Source organism: Eutrema salsugineum, unplaced genomic scaffold (genome assembly GCF_000478725.1).
Source record: "Eutrema salsugineum unplaced genomic scaffold, Eutsalg1_0 scaffold_22, whole genome shotgun sequence".
NCBI lineage: Eukaryota > Viridiplantae > Streptophyta > Magnoliopsida > Brassicales > Brassicaceae > Eutrema > Eutrema salsugineum.
Genome location: NW_006256812.1, coordinates 558,079 through 575,738, shown reverse-complemented (window position 1 = coordinate 575,738; position 17,660 = coordinate 558,079). Strand labels below are relative to the sequence as shown.

At 34.6% G+C, this 17,660-nt stretch overlaps 3 protein-coding genes across 3 annotated transcripts; 2 read left to right on the top strand and 1 right to left on the bottom strand.

Moving 5' to 3' along the window:
• Nucleotides 1-9,655: 9,655 nt before the first annotated feature.
• Nucleotides 9,656-10,962, top strand: LOC18015886 (uclacyanin-2). Its single transcript, XM_006397596.2, has 2 exons — nt 9,656-9,931; nt 10,303-10,962. Exons 1-2 carry the CDS (start codon nt 9,757-9,759, stop codon nt 10,719-10,721), a joined length of 594 nt encoding a protein of 197 aa, XP_006397659.1. The 5' UTR covers nt 9,656-9,756; the 3' UTR covers nt 10,722-10,962.
• Nucleotides 10,963-11,629: 667 nt separating this feature from the next.
• LOC112086212 (uclacyanin-2) lies at nt 11,630-12,384 on the top strand. Its single transcript, XM_024155086.1, is given in 6 exon segments — nt 11,630-11,690; nt 11,693-11,779; nt 12,135-12,214; nt 12,216-12,266; nt 12,269-12,289; nt 12,292-12,384. Coding segments are annotated over 6 exon segments (393 nt in total).
• Nucleotides 12,385-13,193: 809 nt separating this feature from the next.
• Nucleotides 13,194-16,381, bottom strand: LOC18015885 (ELMO domain-containing protein A). The gene is made up of 10 exons (XM_006397595.2): nt 16,114-16,381; nt 15,794-15,937; nt 15,073-15,182; nt 14,897-14,965; nt 14,620-14,735; nt 14,485-14,539; nt 14,230-14,350; nt 14,066-14,113; nt 13,818-13,912; nt 13,194-13,696 (listed from the first exon to the last, which is right to left on the bottom strand). Exons 2-10 carry the CDS (start codon nt 15,876-15,878, stop codon nt 13,595-13,597), a joined length of 801 nt encoding a protein of 266 aa, XP_006397658.1. The 5' UTR covers nt 15,879-15,937; nt 16,114-16,381; the 3' UTR covers nt 13,194-13,594.
• Between the last annotated feature and the right edge of the window lie 1,279 nt (nt 16,382-17,660).

The following is a 17,660-nucleotide window of genomic DNA, read 5'->3' as shown; positions in this document are numbered from 1 at the left end:
TCCCGTCTCTTTCCCGTTCTTTTCCCGATTATATTTTATTTTAAGATTGTATGGAAAGTATGTTTTGATTCTCGAATTTCCCGTTCCCGTCCTATACCCGTAAATTCCTCTTCCGTTATTTTGTGGGAATACTCTGGATAGTATATTCAGATTCCCAAAATTTCTATTCCCATCCCCTACCCGTTAATTCCCGTCCCAATTCCCGAAAAATTCAGGTCTGGATTTGAGTTCTTCGATTATATAAAAGTAATTATATTTTGTCTACTTAAACTCCATTCGTCATGAAACATATGGGATAAGGTTTTACTTTTAGAAATCCGCAAATAAAGCAGGGTTCAAAGGATTTGATCGCACTATGATTTGTATTATACGTCAATAAATATAAAAGATTAAATATTACCACTATTACTTGTGTGGACAGTGGTTTTCTCAAAACCATCGTAGGTTGTTCCTGTTTTGGAAAGATTCTGAAAACAACAAAATATATAGAATCTATTATATGGTGGTATGGCGTCCGTATTAAAAACATTAAATACTTTTTTTTTTAACATTAAATACTTACTTTTTGCATGATAAAGTTCAGTCTACAAAACGACATATATATGCTGTGTTTATATGGTTTTCTTACCAAAACGGACAAAAACTCATGCTGTCTCTTACGTCTCGTTCGAACCGTCTTGGTTGGTTCTTTGTAATTGTACATCACATTTGATAATATAACATGTGAAGTTGGTGTATTAAAATAGTATAATTAAAATTTACTTAGTGTATTATTGCGATTTTTTAAAACCGAATTACAAATATTTGCTCGTAAAATTTTAGAAAAACTCGAAATATATATTGCGGATAGCTAAATGATACTAACCATCAATAACAAATTTGGTTTGTTGTTAGATAGGATCTGCAGGTCGAAAGTTTCTGTGTGTTTGATAAAATATCAAATTGTATGTATAGTTTTGAGAGGATAGATAGCCGTAATCCAAAAACTATTCGTAAGCAAAAAAGAAAAGTACTTTGAATGAGATTTGTCCAATCAATTATTTATACGATTTTAATCAGGTATTTCGAAACAAACAAAAACAAATTAAAAGCGAAACAAGTTGCGAAAACACTTATCCGGATTTGTGTGTATTATTAAATCATAAAATATATCACCATACAGTATGCATTAAAATCATAAAATATATACGATGTAAGTATGCAATCAATTTTCATCTGGTCAAATGGGCTAACTATAAATAACACACAAAGAGAAAAATTCTTTAAATATTTTGTTTGACCTTTCTGCTGACAACTCTATTGGTTAAATGACGCATATATAATTATTTTCTTTGAAAGATTGATAATGACGCCTATATAGGTGCCAAGACGCATTCATGAATCATGATTTAAAATAATATATATGAATGATATTAATTGTATAATACCAGCAGAATCGATCAACTTGTGTACTTTGCACCGTTGAAACGGAACGCCTGCTGTTTTCAGTAAACTTGTGTATGTTAATTATATATCTCTTGGAAATTAATATCGAGACTGTATATATATAATTATGTACACTATATGCATGTACGTACGTACTTAGACATTGCTCGTGCTCATCTTAGCTTCAACAAACTTCATTCCTTTGAGTTTCTTTTTCTTTTTCTTTTCTTTAATCTTCCTCTTATATATGCATCATCTTTTTTATAACAATGATTATATGTTCTAAATTTGTTTTTATGTTTAATTTGCATAGTGAAAACACAATTAGTCATTGTTTTTAGATGGAATGTGTTTTAAACTGTAAGGATTTGAATAAGGTTTTTACTATTTTGCATAATTTGGAACATAAGATTTAATTTCCTGTTTTCTTTTGCTTCCCCTCATCATAGGATCGTAATCGTCTTCTATTTAATATAGTTTTCGCCGAATAACAGATCTTGAAAATAATTATGGATGTTTTTTGTTTTGGTTCGAACACGTTGTGTGAGTTGATAAATTTGCATTTGCATGTAGTGTACATATCTGCAAGACCAAGTGATCAGAGCTACTGTTGTAAATAAGGTAAGTCAAATGTAGAAAAATGCTCCATTTATCACATTCACATATGTATCATTGATCTCTCTCTTTTTTTTTGTTAAAAGGATTTAAAATGTAAGGCATTAGCATCATTAGTCTTCTAAATAACAAATTGTTCTGAAAGAAGGAGAGATCTAAAATGCTATGAATATTTCTTGTTCTGTTTTGCTTGGTTTATATTTCTTCAAATTGAAACTTTGAATGGATTGCCATTTTGCAGTGCGCGTCATGACTATTTTTTTGCCAATTTTTTTATTTCTGTATTTTGGATTTCAGATAAAGTTGATATTTGGTTTACGAAGACAAAACATCATACGTTTTTTGTTTTTATTTTGGGACATTAAACATCATACTTTTGAGGAAAGATATTATATATATAATTTTGCTGTATATATATATATATATATATATCTGTGTGTGTTGCTGTGTGTTGCTGTGTAGAAAAATTCAATAACTTAGGAATGTTTATAGAAAAAATTATGCATTTTTTTAGTGTCATCATCGTCAGATTATAAATTCTAGTTATAAAAAACGAAGAATGTTTGTTACCCAAAAAAAAATAATGAAAGTAGTAGGTTTTTAAAATGAAAGATTAACGTAGTCTATAGGTTAAAGCCGGTTACGTATATTTGACCGTAAGTAGCCGGTTGATAGGTTAGCGTTTGTTAAGTTTGCTAAATTAGTTAATGAATTAATATTAACAAAAAGTTATCTAATTTTATAATCTATGCATAATTGCATATTCGAGTCTGAAATATATGGAAATTTAAGACATAATTCTTTCCTCAAAGTCGTAATAATTTTCAAAATATATTAAATAAATTGGTGAATGTTTTTATTCTAATATATTTCCACAAAACTATTCATCTAATATTTTTAAATGAAATTAACACTATAGTAGTAATATTTTTAACTAAAAACTATAAAATTTCAATTTAATTATACATGGTTCTAACACTGAAAACTGTTATGCATGCATATATTGAAAAAAAAATATATTAAATTTTAGAACCATGAAACAATTATAGTTGCAATCGTAAGAAATATATTAGACTTATCTATAAAATTTCAAGTTGTTCTGAAGATTATAATATATTAATCAATCTTAAACGTTCATCGTCAATTTTGTATGTACAGTACATCTATATCTATATATAGAAATAGGTTTTTGTGGAAAAGAAGCTCCGTTTCAGTTTAATGAGACTGATCGTCTAGCAAAACAAATTTGTTCCTTGTAAACTCTGTGTTTCAGTTTAATAGTAATGAAATCTCCGCCCAACAAAATAACAGAAATAGGCGTTCGTGAATCTTTGCTGTGTTTTTACCGCTTAAGTTTAAAAAGACGTTGTCGGAAAAAACAAAATTATTACCATGATCGTAATGTTGTATAAGCTCATATCTTTTTTTGTTTTTTGTTTTTTTTTTTGCCCAAAAGGGTTTGTATAAGCTCATATTGATGATACTCATTTACGTCAACCTTATATTTTGGACACTAGATTAAAGAAATATGTTTTTTTTTTTTTTTTGAACCTTAGATTAAAGAAATATGTTCCACGTTGTAAATTTTCTTTCCATCAATTTTGTAAACTAGTTTAATTTTTTTACCCTTTGCAAACGATGTAACGATTACAGTTATACTCGTCTAAAATTTGTAAATGGTTGTTACCACAAAAAAAAAAAAAAATTTGTTAATGGTTCGAATTTTCAGTAAATCCTTTTACAAAATTTTTTTTTTCAGTAAATTAGAAATGGTAAAACAGATAAACTGCGAGGAAAAAGAAATATAAAATAACTACAGTAAAAAAGAGAAGATTGACGAGCCATAGAAAGAAAAAAATATATATCTACAGACAGAGAAAAAAAGCTCCTTCGCGGCAGAGATTACCGCCGGAATCGAGAAGCCACAGGCCAAACTTAGAGACAGCTAAACGGAAAACTACGCACAAAGTTAATTATTCTCCGGAGGATCTTTTGTAGATTCCTGTAAGTATCGATCTCACGCCCTGTGATTGTTTGGTTCGATCTGCTTTTCTCCTATACCGAGAAATTCAATAGACTTTGGATTGATCATCGCGAATCAATTGGGTTTTTATTTTGATTTTTGCCTCGATTTTGATAGAAATACGAGTCCAAGAAATATTTCATGAATCTGCCCATATACCATTGTGGATTGCGTCTTCTCCCAAATTTCTATTTTTTATTTGAATAATTCCATATACTCACTGCTTATCTGAATCAAATACAGTAATCTGTAGCTTCTTAAGTTCAAATTCTGAACCTTTTAATGAATCACAAAAAAATCCCAGTTTTTGTTACTGATGATATACAAACACCAATTAAATATATTGAGAAACATAGATACTTGACATAGATGTTGTTTCTTCTCTATCTTCTTTCAATCAACCAAGACTCGACATATTTAATTAGTCAATGTTGGAAACAAGAAATTCTCAAATCCAAAGCTTGACATTTTCATTATGATTTTTGTATGATATAAAACAACGGATTACTCGGTTGTTGTTATATGATATAATCTGTAGATGTTGCATATAAGGACTTCCAAAAATCCTAAGCTTAATCCAAAAGACGAGCCATGAAAATTGCCTGTTGATAAGGAATGCCATTATCATCATCTTCAGGAACTGCTCTTCTTAAGTGTATCAATGAACCTTTGCTGTATGAAATCGTTGCTGGAGATGTAGTCAAGAAAATCTTTGAAACTAAACTCTCCATATGAAGCTGTATTGCTCTCGTTGAGGAGCTCTGTTGCTGGAGATATCTTCTTGTGCAAAGGTAGACTGTGAAGGCTTGCAAAAGATAGCCGCTTGACATCTTTGTTCACTGTTACACGATGTATCACGCTCTTGTATATGCCGTTGCTCATCACCTCGACCTGATCTCCCAACTGAACTATCAGAGCTCCTTCGATATAAGGCACACAAACCCAGTTTTTGTTGCAATCCATTATCTGAAGTCCCTGGCTACTTTGAAGTAAGATGGTCAGTGATCCGAAGTCTGAGTGTGGTGGCATTCCCAAGGCGAGTTCAGGTTCCGGACATGCTGGATAACAGTTCACTGCCATGACTTGTGAGCCTTCTTCAGTCTCTTCTTGTAAGTAACTTCTCTCCAGTCCTAGGCTTTCTGAGATAGCTTCTATTAGTTGTCTATGTAGCACATGCGTTGCCTCTGCATACTTGCCCACTTTATCCCTGAAAAGGAAGGCGAATATTAGAAAAATCTCATCAGTGATTGGTTACAAATTTAGAAAGCTCTTTCATACGGTCTTTCCAAAGTTGTGTATATTGAGATGATGAAGCTGGACTAACTTGTAGCATGGAGGATTTGATGGCCACATATCGATCCATTTTGGTAGAGGATGAGAGTAATGCTTAATGAAATCTCTCCAGTAATGAACTCTGTCTGTTGAATGGTTGATGCTTGTCCCATATCTTACTGGCTCATGAACATTTGCAGACACCAGAAGCATCTTCTCCTCCACAGGTAAGTCAAAGAACTGTGTTGCTGCATCTAAGGCATCTTTAACCACTGATGATGGTATCCCATGGTTTATAACCTGTAGGGGAGTAAAAATTTGGGCTTTATCTCTTAGTTTTGTAAAGAATAAGAAGACTTGTAAGAAGGGAAAACATGCATGCATGCAATTTGTGTTCTCATTTAAGACTCAGATTGAGGATTTTGTCTTTTCTTTTCCTTTTTCCCCTGATTAGAGACTTTTGTTCCGTATGACATAAATGCAAGAAGACAATAACCGTCTTTGTAAGTCTTATCGGAAGTGTGATTGGTAGATGCGATAAGTTCACTCAAGGGCTAGTTCTAGTGACTAAGCATGGAAACATGTAGACAAAATGTTGATGAAAGTGAGGCATGATTTTGCATGAAAACATATATAAAATGTCATACGTGCTGGATTACTTATTACATGTGAGTATTACCTGAAAGAAACCAAATTCCTTGCAGGCCATGTTGATCTCATGGATTGCGCGGGATCGAAGTAAAGGTTGGTGTAAAAGAGAGAGATCAATGACAGGAAGTGTTGTCTCTCTGGTGCTTGTGCTTGAACCAAGAGCTGGCCTTTGCGATGGCGGAAGAACGTAACGATCAGGAACTTGAGGCACACCGGAATTGTTAAGTGTCATTGCACTTGTAAAAGATTCAGCAAGCAAGCTCTGTTCTGTTTCCTCCATTCTCTCTTTTTTTTTTTTTTTGGGTTTGCCTAGAAATGAAAAAGATGTGGTAGTAATCTCAGATTCCGTTTAGTTATTATTACAACTACCTTGACTTACTAAAGAGTATGCAACATGCACAGCTTATATTTATACATACATGTATATACGGTTAAAATGTTCTAGAAGATAATTTTATTAATTATCCATTTAAAGTCAGCATTTTTCATTTATATTTCCTCGTTTGCTTACGGTTTTGGAAACCACCTGCTGCTTCTATGACCATGTTTTTACATTAAATGAAGTGAGAGATGAGATATTCTCTTGATGTGAAAATGCTTAAGTGTACTCCTTCATGAAGTATCTATAGAGATGTGACTAGGTTGCATCCCTTTTTTGCTTTATGCATTTGTTTACACCTTTACAGATCGGTGACGACCTTAGCAAAATCGTTTATATAAAAAAAAAATTTCAGGGGCAAAATCGTCCTTTTCAAGTGGATCAGGCTTCTTTCTAACGTCTTCTGTGGATTTACCGCCATTAGGATATTTTGGTTTGAATTTTCTAAAAAGATAAATTAAGCAACAATTTTGTGTATGTGTGTGTGTGTGGGTGTTGACGTCATTAATGAGGTTGTATATCGGCCGAGGTTCATGGACCAGCACTAAATATGATGTTGTATATTATTATTTTAATACAGATAATTAATATAATGGTTTCAAAAGCAATTAAAAGAATGGTTTTGAAAGCGGTATTGAGATTACATGCATGTCAAAATGTATCTGTACAAGTTCTGTGACTTGGTTTTTTCCTCAGCTCGAAGGAAATATTAGCAAACAAACATTCGTAAGTTGCGTTCCTTTAGCGTTAGAAGAGAGAGAAAATACTAGTGACATCATAAATTTTGGGCTATAATTGTATTATTAGATTTGGCCCAATTCTATCTATTGGGTTTATACTTTATAGAATGGAACCGAATAAACCGGTTAGAAAAAGACACATTCGGTTCAATTCGAAAGAAAATACATACACGCATTGCAATTCTAACCAGATAATGTATCAGGAATCCCCTACTTATCTACAGTTTGCTCAAGCGCTTAATATATGATCTTGGCGTCTCCTATGAAGTTGACACCTTATTAATTCTCTATCGAAAACTGCTCTACTTTATCTTCCACATATAAGTCCTAACACTATATCAGATGAGTCTGACTATTTCTTTCGGTTTCATGTTTCGGCGTTAATAAGCCTAGATATGTGTATTTAATTGTGGGCTGAAGAAGAGTAATGGGTCCAAATCTATGATTACGCGATTGGAACTTGGAACTTAACATTGTGACGGATGTAAGTTATACTAGGAAGCTGCTTGTATATATGGGTAATCAAAAGAGGATTATGATTTTTTTGGATTTGCCACGACTTTTACCGAGTCAGTCAACTAAACTTTTTTTTCCTTGTCTTTCTTGTTTCTTTTTTTTTTTTTTTTTTTTTGTAATCCCTTTCGTTGACGTGCATAGCTTAACAAATGTACAATGAATCTGTCGTGAAAATACTGTATCTGGAAAAGAAGACTATGTCTCTTTTTTTTGTTTGAAGATATTAGCAGAGCATGTTTCTAAAAAATGATTATGAGCTAGCTTGACAAAAAAAGAGTTATTTTACCTGGTCATTCTATCCAAAAACACATTGGATTCATCCAATTTCACTAGGTTATAACATATAACTTTATCATTTAGAAAATTAAAAAAGTATTATGGAATTTTATCATGACAGATTGACAGTATAGGTAAGATTCTTTTATTATCTAAAAATAGATGTCAGACATTTTTGTTATTTTTGTAGTTCCTCCGTTCCTTTTAAATTTGAAGGTAAAGGAGGACATGATAATAATTAATAACCCTCAAATCCCACCATGGCACGCTCAGACATCCTCTAGAAGCCCCCTCTCTAACTCAACACTTTAAAAAAAAAAAAAAAACTATCCATCTTTTTAATCAATCTCCTTTTTTCATTTGACATTACCATCAATCTCCTAAATAATAATTTTCTTTTATCGGTCTCATAATAACATTTGTTTTGGTCAGAGAAATTCTAGGTAATACATAGTGATTATACTATATAGTTTTTGTCTATCATTGACCATTTCGCTTTTATGAGTTACTTTCAAATTTGTTTTGGTTTCGTATGTATCCATCTTTTTAGAAGAAAAAAGAAAGAAAGAAACTTTCGAATATAGTAAAGATTTGTTTCACCTAACACCACACCCATCTTTGATTATTGACGAATATATTAAAATAGCCTTAGAACGTGTTAGGCATCTTCCTCTTATTACTAATTCCCGCGTTTTATTACATTTATAGAATAGTTAGGATGTCATTTCGAATAGATGTTCATCTTTTCTTCTGTATAACTTCTGACCCATAAATTGGACCAAGAATTTTTTTAATAAAAAAGCAAAAGAATCTGACTCAATGACTTCAACGATGTCTTCCAAACTGAAGAACTGTTGAATAATGAACTTAGTCAATGGTCAACACCTTGCTAAATGCTTCTAAACAACCTTCTATTGATACAATAATGAAATTTAGTACACAAAAGCTTTCACGTCTTTTTTTGTGATTTAACGAATAAGTTTAAAAAGGAGTTAGTTGCATTGATAAAGTCTTGTTCAACGTCCAAAACTCCATTCATACAAACGAAACCCCATAAAATAAGAAGATGAAAATATTGGGTGATCTTAAAGATATATAAACAAAAAATATATAAACAAAAAAGAATACTACATGAACTCATACGTTTTGAAACAGATTGTATAAAATACACAAGACCTTCTTGTGATAAATTTTCAATAATTTTAAATAAAATTGTCCATAGTAATTCCTAGTAATAATAAATTATTCTTCGATACTCTGTTTCTAACTTTTAAGGCATTAGATTATATTCTCTTTAGCTTGTCTTTTGCTTCATTTTTAAGAAAAATCTTGGGGATATGCATATTCTTTAGTATCTTTATTAAGTAATAAATACAATAGTTTTACTTTGTCAACTATATAATAAATACAATAGTTATGATATACATAATTTGCATATTAACAAACCCATGTTCTCAGCACACTTTTAGGTGAAAAACATAAAAAAACAAATAGGAAGAAGCCAGTCAGTCGTTATGGTGATGGGTTCATATATATAATTTACATCAAAGAAAGTCATTGAAGAATTCGATTAATTATCCATTCCTTTATTTTTTTGTTTGAATGTATATGAACAAATAGTTGGGACGCATCATGACAATGTCTTAGAAAACAAAGAAATGAATAAAAATCAAGTGAAAAATAAAAAAAAGAAAGGATGAAGTTGTTGAATGAGTTGGCGAGGCGGCGACTTTTTCATACATTCCCTTTACTTGATTTTCCCCATAGTCCTCCTCACATATCACTTTGTTATATAATAACCACCATAACCATTTCTTCTCCTCACAATCTTTACAATAATATCTCTCTTCCAAACAAAAATGGCAATGAATGGTTCATTAAAGATGGCTGCAACCGCTCTTCTCCTAGTCCTGGCCATTGTCCCAGCCGCGCTCGCTGTGACGCACACGGTCGGAGACGCTTCTCAATGGGCCAGTGGTGTGGACTACGCAGATTGGGTTAAAGGAAAGACTTTCAGGGTTGGTGACACTCTAGGTAAACCATCATCAAGTTATAACTTCTATATGTAGATTCAAGCTATGGTAAAATCTAGTAACTCAACTGAACTAAAATCTAGCTTGATACGGAATTAGTTTTGTTTTTTGGTTCCAGTCTCTTGAACATAGAGAAAGTATAATTGTTAATTTGTTTCTTCTATGTACAATTTGTTCTACGCTTATTTGGTTCAGTTTGATTTCGGTTCGGTTTATCCACATTTAAGACTCTTAGGTTTCTCATAATGAGATGAGAACTTTTTAACAAAAAGAGATGAGAATATGAGAACTTAATCCACAAGAAAATTCTATTCTTCAGGGAAAAAACTCTGTACTTAGGTTTTGATTTTTTCAATGGCGGTTTTGAAACAGAGTTCAAGTATGGTGCCTCACACTCGGTGGATGTGGTTGACAAAGCCGGATATGATGGCTGCGACGGCTCCTCCGCGTCTGAGAAACATTCCGACGGAGACACCGATATTGAACTCAAGACAGTTGGACCAAAATACTTCATCTGCCCTACACCTGGTCACTGTCAAGCTGGCATGAAGCTAGAAGTTACTGTTGTAGCCGCCTCTTCCGGAACTCCAAGCGCCCCTACGCCGCCGTCTTCAACTCCGGCCACTCCTTCAACCCCAGACTCACCACCGGCTGCTGGAACTCCGGGCACACCCACACCGGCTTCAGGGTCTACTTCTCCTCCTCCACCGGCAGGTGGTGCCTCTAAGGGAATGATGAGCTACGTTTTGGTCGGAGTGTCGATGGTGTTGGGTTATGGTTTGTGGATGTAGAGAGCCAGGGTGGAGTCAGTGCTTTTGCTTTTGATCTATTTGGTTTTGGTTTCGACTTTGTTAAGAGAATTTGGGTGTGTTTGCCACGTCATCAGCTCGTATCATTAGGATTATATTATTTGGCATTATCACATTCACTTTTTTTTTCCTTGTTGTAATAAATTATTCTTATTTTCCATTTTCCTTTTCCGTCCGTGTGGAACCACTCCATCATTCGTTATCATATGTTCTCTCTTCTCCATGTCTATACCATTACTATTTTTTATTTTTTGGACTCACATGGACAGCTCTTCTTCACCACCCCCTCGTATTAAACATGGCTATTGTGTTAATCTATTAATATTATATCTGAATCAACAACAACTAAGAGGAATTATTAATTCCTAGCTTAATGGAAGATGATTGTTAATTAACAATGCTCTTTTGAATGGTGGTTGTTGATGGTATATGAGATCACATTAAGAAATGCAACTTGGCATTATTCGTAGTATTCGATTAGCTGCAACTGTAAAATTTAAGACGCCAGATATATATAGGTAAAATTAAGGTTTTTGTATCTATAAAAAATAAATAATATATTAATGCCACAAAGCCAGAGAAAGAGTCATGGCAACTGGCAAGATTATTATGTGTAGTGGAGTCACGATCGAATATGATTGGTAAAAAATATATATAGAACCGTGCACTAGTCAATTACAAATTTAAACTAAACGTGAATGAGAAAAGATGTGCAAAACACAAACCAGAAGGCAATGGTAATGGAGTGTTGACCCTCACAAAGGACATAGCCCAAATAATTGTGAAGCGGCGACTTCTTCATATAATGCGTTAAACTTAATTTCACCTTAGTCGTTCTCTCATGCCTCTTGTTATATACATATAATTACTCTCGAAATTTAAGCCAAAACATGGCGATGAATGGTTTGTCCAAGATGGCTGTAGCCGCTCTGCTCCTAGTCCTGACCATTGTAATGTGGGTGAGGCAGCAGGATGGGTTAGTGGTGTGGACTACACAACTTGGGTTAGTGGAAAGACTCTCAGGGTTGGTGACAGTCTAGGTAAATTTTTATTCGTTTCTTATGTCTTTAAGTATAGGCTCAAAATAAAAGGTTTTGTGAATTTCATGTTTAGCATACATGATTTTTAATGAAATTATGGTCGATATTTTTCAGTTCATATTAGAATTTGAATGAAAATATTCTACTTATTCTACTTGTTGAAGGCGTTTCTAAAGGAATAATTTTTAATGTTTTTTATGAACTACTATCCAAAGTAAACAGATCCATCGGAAATGACCGTTATGAGGTAGGTTAAATCGAGATAACGTACTGCACAAGAAAACTCTCTACTTAGGTTTTGTTTGTGAAAGTGCTAATGTATTCTTTTACCACCTACGGATTACGGTTGAAACAGAGTTCAAGTATGGTTCTACACACTCAGGGGAAGAGGCGAGCAAAGCCGGGTACGATAGTTGTGGTGGAGGCATAGCGACCAAATAGTCATTCTGGTGGAGACACCAAAATCGATCTTGAGACAGTAGGAACAATATGTATTTCCTCTGCCCTACGTACCTGGTCACTGCATCAATGGCATGAAGCTAGCCATGAGCCGGGCTTCTACTCAGGCCCGGCTCTGCTCCCACCCCAGGTTCGCCGCAGTCTGATGGAACACACATAGCCGGGTCAAACAATCCGTCCATCAAGTGCTGTATCTAACGGACTAATGAGCTACGTGGTGGTCAGGTTTTGGCTTGCAATGTGTGGATAATGGGTTAGAGCCAGTTGGGAAGCAGTGATTCTGCGTTTGCTTGAAAGAGAATTGGTGTGTAAGCCACCTCAGCTATCTTTCTTTCTTTTTTTCTTTTTCTTTCATAGGATAGATTTATTTACCATTTATCCTCATCTCTCCGTCCGTGTGGCTGTGGCAGCAGCCGATTGTAAGTGCATCTCGCATGTTCTTATCTGTATAATCTACATTATATATATATATATATATATTTACCCATTTTCACTTCTCTATTATATACCCCTTCGCCATGATTATTACGTTGGGTAGTTATTTGAGTTGTTTTTGAAAAGTAAAAAAAAATTAAGTGAGTGTAATCATCTCTATTTTTTTTAGTGACAGCTAATCAGATTTTTAATGATCGCTACTGATTAATACTCCTTTAAAGAAAATATTGCTAGCAATCTTTATTTAAAAGATAGGTGAGAAAAAGTCTTGGGTCTACATAGAAAATTCAATTAGCCATCATAGATTATTATATCACGATTGATTGTAAGCTTGTACATCTAATATTTCATAAATTTGTTGTTCTTGTTGAATAAATCGTGAAGCCGTTCTCTGTTATCCGCGCACAATATTCACAGGCTATCAACAATCTAAGCAAATTGTTTAAAGACTAACAAATGGAAGCTTTAAAACTTTGTAAGAAAAGTCCTTGACGGGTGACTGCTTTTGAATTTGGAGGTAAACCAAACCAACTGATTTATTATCCCCACACACTGACAACATTACCCAATCGTCATAGCATCAATCAACACACACATTTACTTTAAAAAAAAAACTCAGCAGTTGTTAGAAAACAGACCCATTTTAGCCTACACATTCCTTTCAACCAAAACCCAACCCCACCACCAACCTAACTGAGATATATCCCAACCTTTCTCTCTCTCTCTCTCCCTCTTCTTCTTGATTTAATATAACAAACAACAACTCGGTGTTGGAGTTGTTTCTTAGAGCCAACCAACAAACGGTACAAGATAAGGTCAAAGAAGAGGCAGGAGGGAAAGCGTTGAAGATGAAAAGTGAAGAGCGAGCAGAGCAACCTTTGTGTTAGAAACTCTTCTTCTTACTATTTTACTATCGTAAGGCTATTGAGAGAGAAGAGCATACGAGGGCAGGTCTTCAAGATGCGTTATGTCTTCCAGCATTAGCTCTCTCTCCAGCTGTCTCCTTGTCGATTTCATCACCGTCTGTGTCATCCAAATATTCACATGAACATGACATGACCAAACACAATTTCTCTGTTTGTTTACTTTTTTATTCACGACAATATACATATGGCATTGGTTAGAGAAAGCAACTACTACTTACGTTGAACTCCATGTACGAGGCGCGCATTGAAAGCCATTGCTGATCCATTAACTTGAATGCAATGCAATAAAGAAGGTCAAATGCAGATTCGTTCTCTGCTTACACCAGAAACACCCAAAAAAAACCCAAACACAATTATCTGTCTCAGTCAAATTCAATTAAATCATCATATGTGCAAAAAGGGGCTTTGTTTTCAATTTCAGTGAATTGTTATGGAGAAAAGAAAACAGCATAGTTTGAGAGCTTACCAGAGAGGAACTTCAGAAAAGTTGCTCCAACAATCGTTCGAGGTTTAACTGTAAATTTTTCAAAGGTTATATTGTTAGTGACCCCTGATAATCTCAAGACGGTACTGATGACAGTAATACTTATCACAATCACAGTAGGTAAGTAGATTCGTGCGGATGTATACCTGCTTCAAGGTCAAGCATCTGGATAAGCATGAATGTTATATTGATACCAGCAACAGCAAAAGGGTATTCCCACACCGACCGATCCCCAACCTGCTTCCTCAGAAGGTCCTGGAAGGATTTCTGCAGCATTCAGAACCAAGTGAGAAAACTGTAAAACAATCTTATTACCTGGAACAAATAAATAAAGGGAAAGTTATTAAGGAAAACTAGTCCATTCTTTTTCTGAAACGTTGGCATATGAAGCATAGGTATACCTGAAAGTTCCTAGCGAAGTACAGCAAGTTTTCAAGAGATATGAAACCACCACCCCTGACAGTTGCTGCACCGTAAGTCAAAGAGGATGGAACCAAGAAATATAAAACAAATGGCGAGGAAAGTCAGTGTTGCACCTAAAATCTGTTGACGGATCTTTGCCTTGCCAACCCATCTCTTTCCATTGCTCAGATATTAATCCATGAAGCTCTTCTTCAGGAAAGGCAAGTTTCCACAGATCCCTTAGAGCTTCCTAAGAGCGTTTGGAGAAGCGAAAAAGTAATCACCAAAGCATGCAATAAGAAACCAAGTCATGAACAACTGTAGTATTCTACCATCTACAGTTAATGGCTCAAGTCCGTCAATATTCTATGAAAAACTTTAACAGCTTATTAATCCTCAAGTAAAGTGTACCTGGTGCAGAGGTATTGTGCTGTCATATGCTACATCAATACGGTTCTGCAAGCTCTGCAAGCATTCCTCCTGCAAGTTCCAACAACGGGGTAAAAGTTATTGGCAACTTGGATACACTTACAAGTACCAACACAAGAATCCAGTTTCAAACAACAAAACAGAGGAAAAATGAGTACCTGAGCAGGTGTTAGATCAAAGGTAGAATGTGCGTCACTATCTCTTCGCTGAGCACAAACACAGGAAAGACCCCGGCCTAACCAAGCTGCTGATCCAGGCACACCCTCAGCTATAACAAAACAAATAAACTCCAATGTTTTCAGCAGAGGAATACTAGCTGCTTATTTGAGATACTGGGTAGGTAAACACCTTTTCGATTCACAGATTTAAAGATGTAGTTATGATGTTTAAGGACACTGATGTAATGTCTCAATAATACGAGAAAGCAAGCTACTCTAAATCTCTAATACACACAGCTCCCTACAAATACATCAGAATTCTACAAAACCACCCACACACACACACACACACAAAAGGTTTTAGAAAAATATAAAACGAGACTCTGCCATGTACTAAGTTTTAATTAACACAATGCTCCTTGACAACAAACTGTAATGTTAACTAAAGATGAAAGATAAAGGCATCTAATTAGAGCATTACTACTTTCACCCTAGAAACAAGCTAAAAACATCCATAGCAGAGAGTCCAGAAACCAAGCAATGCATTTACTATGCGCAAATGGAGAGTATATCAGAAATAGACAAAGATCTGCGACACATAATTTCACAGAAAACAAACACAAAACAAAGTGCAACTGCTACCGTAGAGAGAGATATGCGATTCTGAGACTGAGAGGTGTAGACGCGTTTATCTCTACGAAAAAGCTTGTGATGAAATTACCAGATGAGGAATTGTAAACGCTTCCCCGCTCGAGACCCTGAGAAATCCGCCTCACGGCTACGAACGAGCCTTCTCTATCATCCATCTCCAAATTCTCTTTTCGCTCCTTGGATTTACCTCAGAATCTCCATCTATTGTATCATCCTGCGACAGTCAAATGCAGAACCAAATTAACACTCATCAGCAGTAGAATCCGGAAATCTCATCGGATAAAACTTTCGGAACCTGATCAAATACAGACGCAATGCGAATCACAGAAACGAACAATTGATATAGCGAGCTTGAACAAATGAAAAGAATAGAAAGAAGAATTCAATCACCGTCGGGAACGAGAATCAATCAATCGAATCAAAAGACCGATCAACCTCCAAAATGGTTCTAGAATCCTCAAGGAAACAGAGAGAGAGAGAATCTTGAGCGCGACGAGGAAGAGTTTTTTTCAAAAACCAAAAAAAGCAAGAAATCAACTATGGTTTCAAGATCTACTAAGTGCCGCCGGATTTCGGCGATTGAGAGAATCGAACGGCGTAATCAAGCGGAATGCGAAGAAAAGGAAAAAAAAAAATCTCGCATAAATTTTTGCAGTTTCTTTCTAAAAATTTCATTATTTTGGGGGGTTAAAATAGAAATGAGATATTTATAGTGACGTCATTTTATCGACGGGCAGGCCTGGGAGACAGGTGGCAATTAGGCTGGAGGACCCCGCGCGTGTACTCCAGTCGCCATCGGCCTTTATCTCATAAATCATACCGGAGAAAAGCGACTCGTGTTAGGTCATGCCGCATTGGTTAATAAATTTGGCACTCATGTCAAACGTCAACGACTTTATTCATTTGTTTGTAATTTTTAATCCTTTTTTTTTGGTTAATTTTTTTTTGTTTTAATAATCCCTTTTTTTGTTTTTTTTTTAGATAGAACATAATCCCTTTTTTTTCGTAATTATATGGTGGAACAAGAGAATTGATAGTCTGTTTTTCTTTTAGCGGTTACATAATTTCTATATAAAAGAAGTGAGCTCGACTCTCTAATTTTCTGTTAAACTGTTCTTTCGTTTTATCTAATATTCCATCATACAACAAAATCAATATACTACATAGTTGCTCTTTTCTGGGTCAGAAATTTGTTCTTGTTGCAGCAAATGTGAAATGTGTTGATGTTGTTGCAACAAATTTGTAATAGTGTAATTGTTATTTACTTTTGCATAAGCTTGGGAGGACGAACGAATGAACTGTTGATATATACAAAGATTACTTTACATGTCATGTATTTTTCTGAGTTGAAAAACAAAATACACGTAAATGCCATCACAGAATACACGTAAATGCCATCACAGAGATGATCGGCGACAATTGCAAGAGGCATGGGCCATGTTTTGATGAGCGCAGTTTAACTAAAGCCGGTCTGCGTGTAATTACTCTGTTTATTTGTTTTGGTCCACAAGAGTATAAATCAATCATCAACATGTGACATGTCTATATGGGGATCTTTTAAATTCAAAAGGAACTCTTAGAAGATGTGAATTACGTTTAAACCAAGAAAATTCACAAGTTAAAAACTAAAAAATAAAATTATTCACAAGTTATTTGATGTAGCGTTTATAGAGCTTGTGGTACGTGTGCATATGTAATCTAGTCCATGTAATTTAGTGTGACTGGCAGTCGATCAAGACTGTCCACTACCATCTGCACTATGCAAACTTTGTGCCAGCACATCACTGACACTCAATACTCTTTTTCACAACATTCTTTTCCCTATCCAACCAAATATAATTTTCTATTCAATTGGTTACTTGAATTCTACTATATCTGTATTTCATAGTTTCTACACTGAAAATTTAGATTCCACCATATGAAAATAGCTTTTTGTG

Excerpts from the sequence above, each read along its gene's own strand:
- LOC18015886 (XM_006397596.2), top strand. The coding sequence starts at position 9,757 with ATGGCAATGAATGGTTCATTAAAGATGGCTGCAACCGCTCTTCTCCTA. Across the intron at positions 9,932-10,302 it reads CAGGGTTGGTGACACTCTAG|AGTTCAAGTATGGTGCCTCA; the intron begins GTAAACCATCAT and ends GTTTTGAAACAG.
- LOC18015885 (XM_006397595.2), bottom strand. The coding sequence starts at position 15,878 with ATGGATGATAGAGAAGGCTCGTTCGTAGCCGTGAGGCGGATTTCTCAG. Across the intron at positions 14,540-14,619 it reads GATCCGTCAACAGATTTTAG|GGGTGGTGGTTTCATATCTC; the intron begins GTGCAACACTGA and ends AGCAACTGTCAG. Across the intron at positions 13,697-13,817 it reads CCTCGTACATGGAGTTCAAC|ACGGTGATGAAATCGACAAG; the intron begins GTAAGTAGTAGT and ends TGGATGACACAG.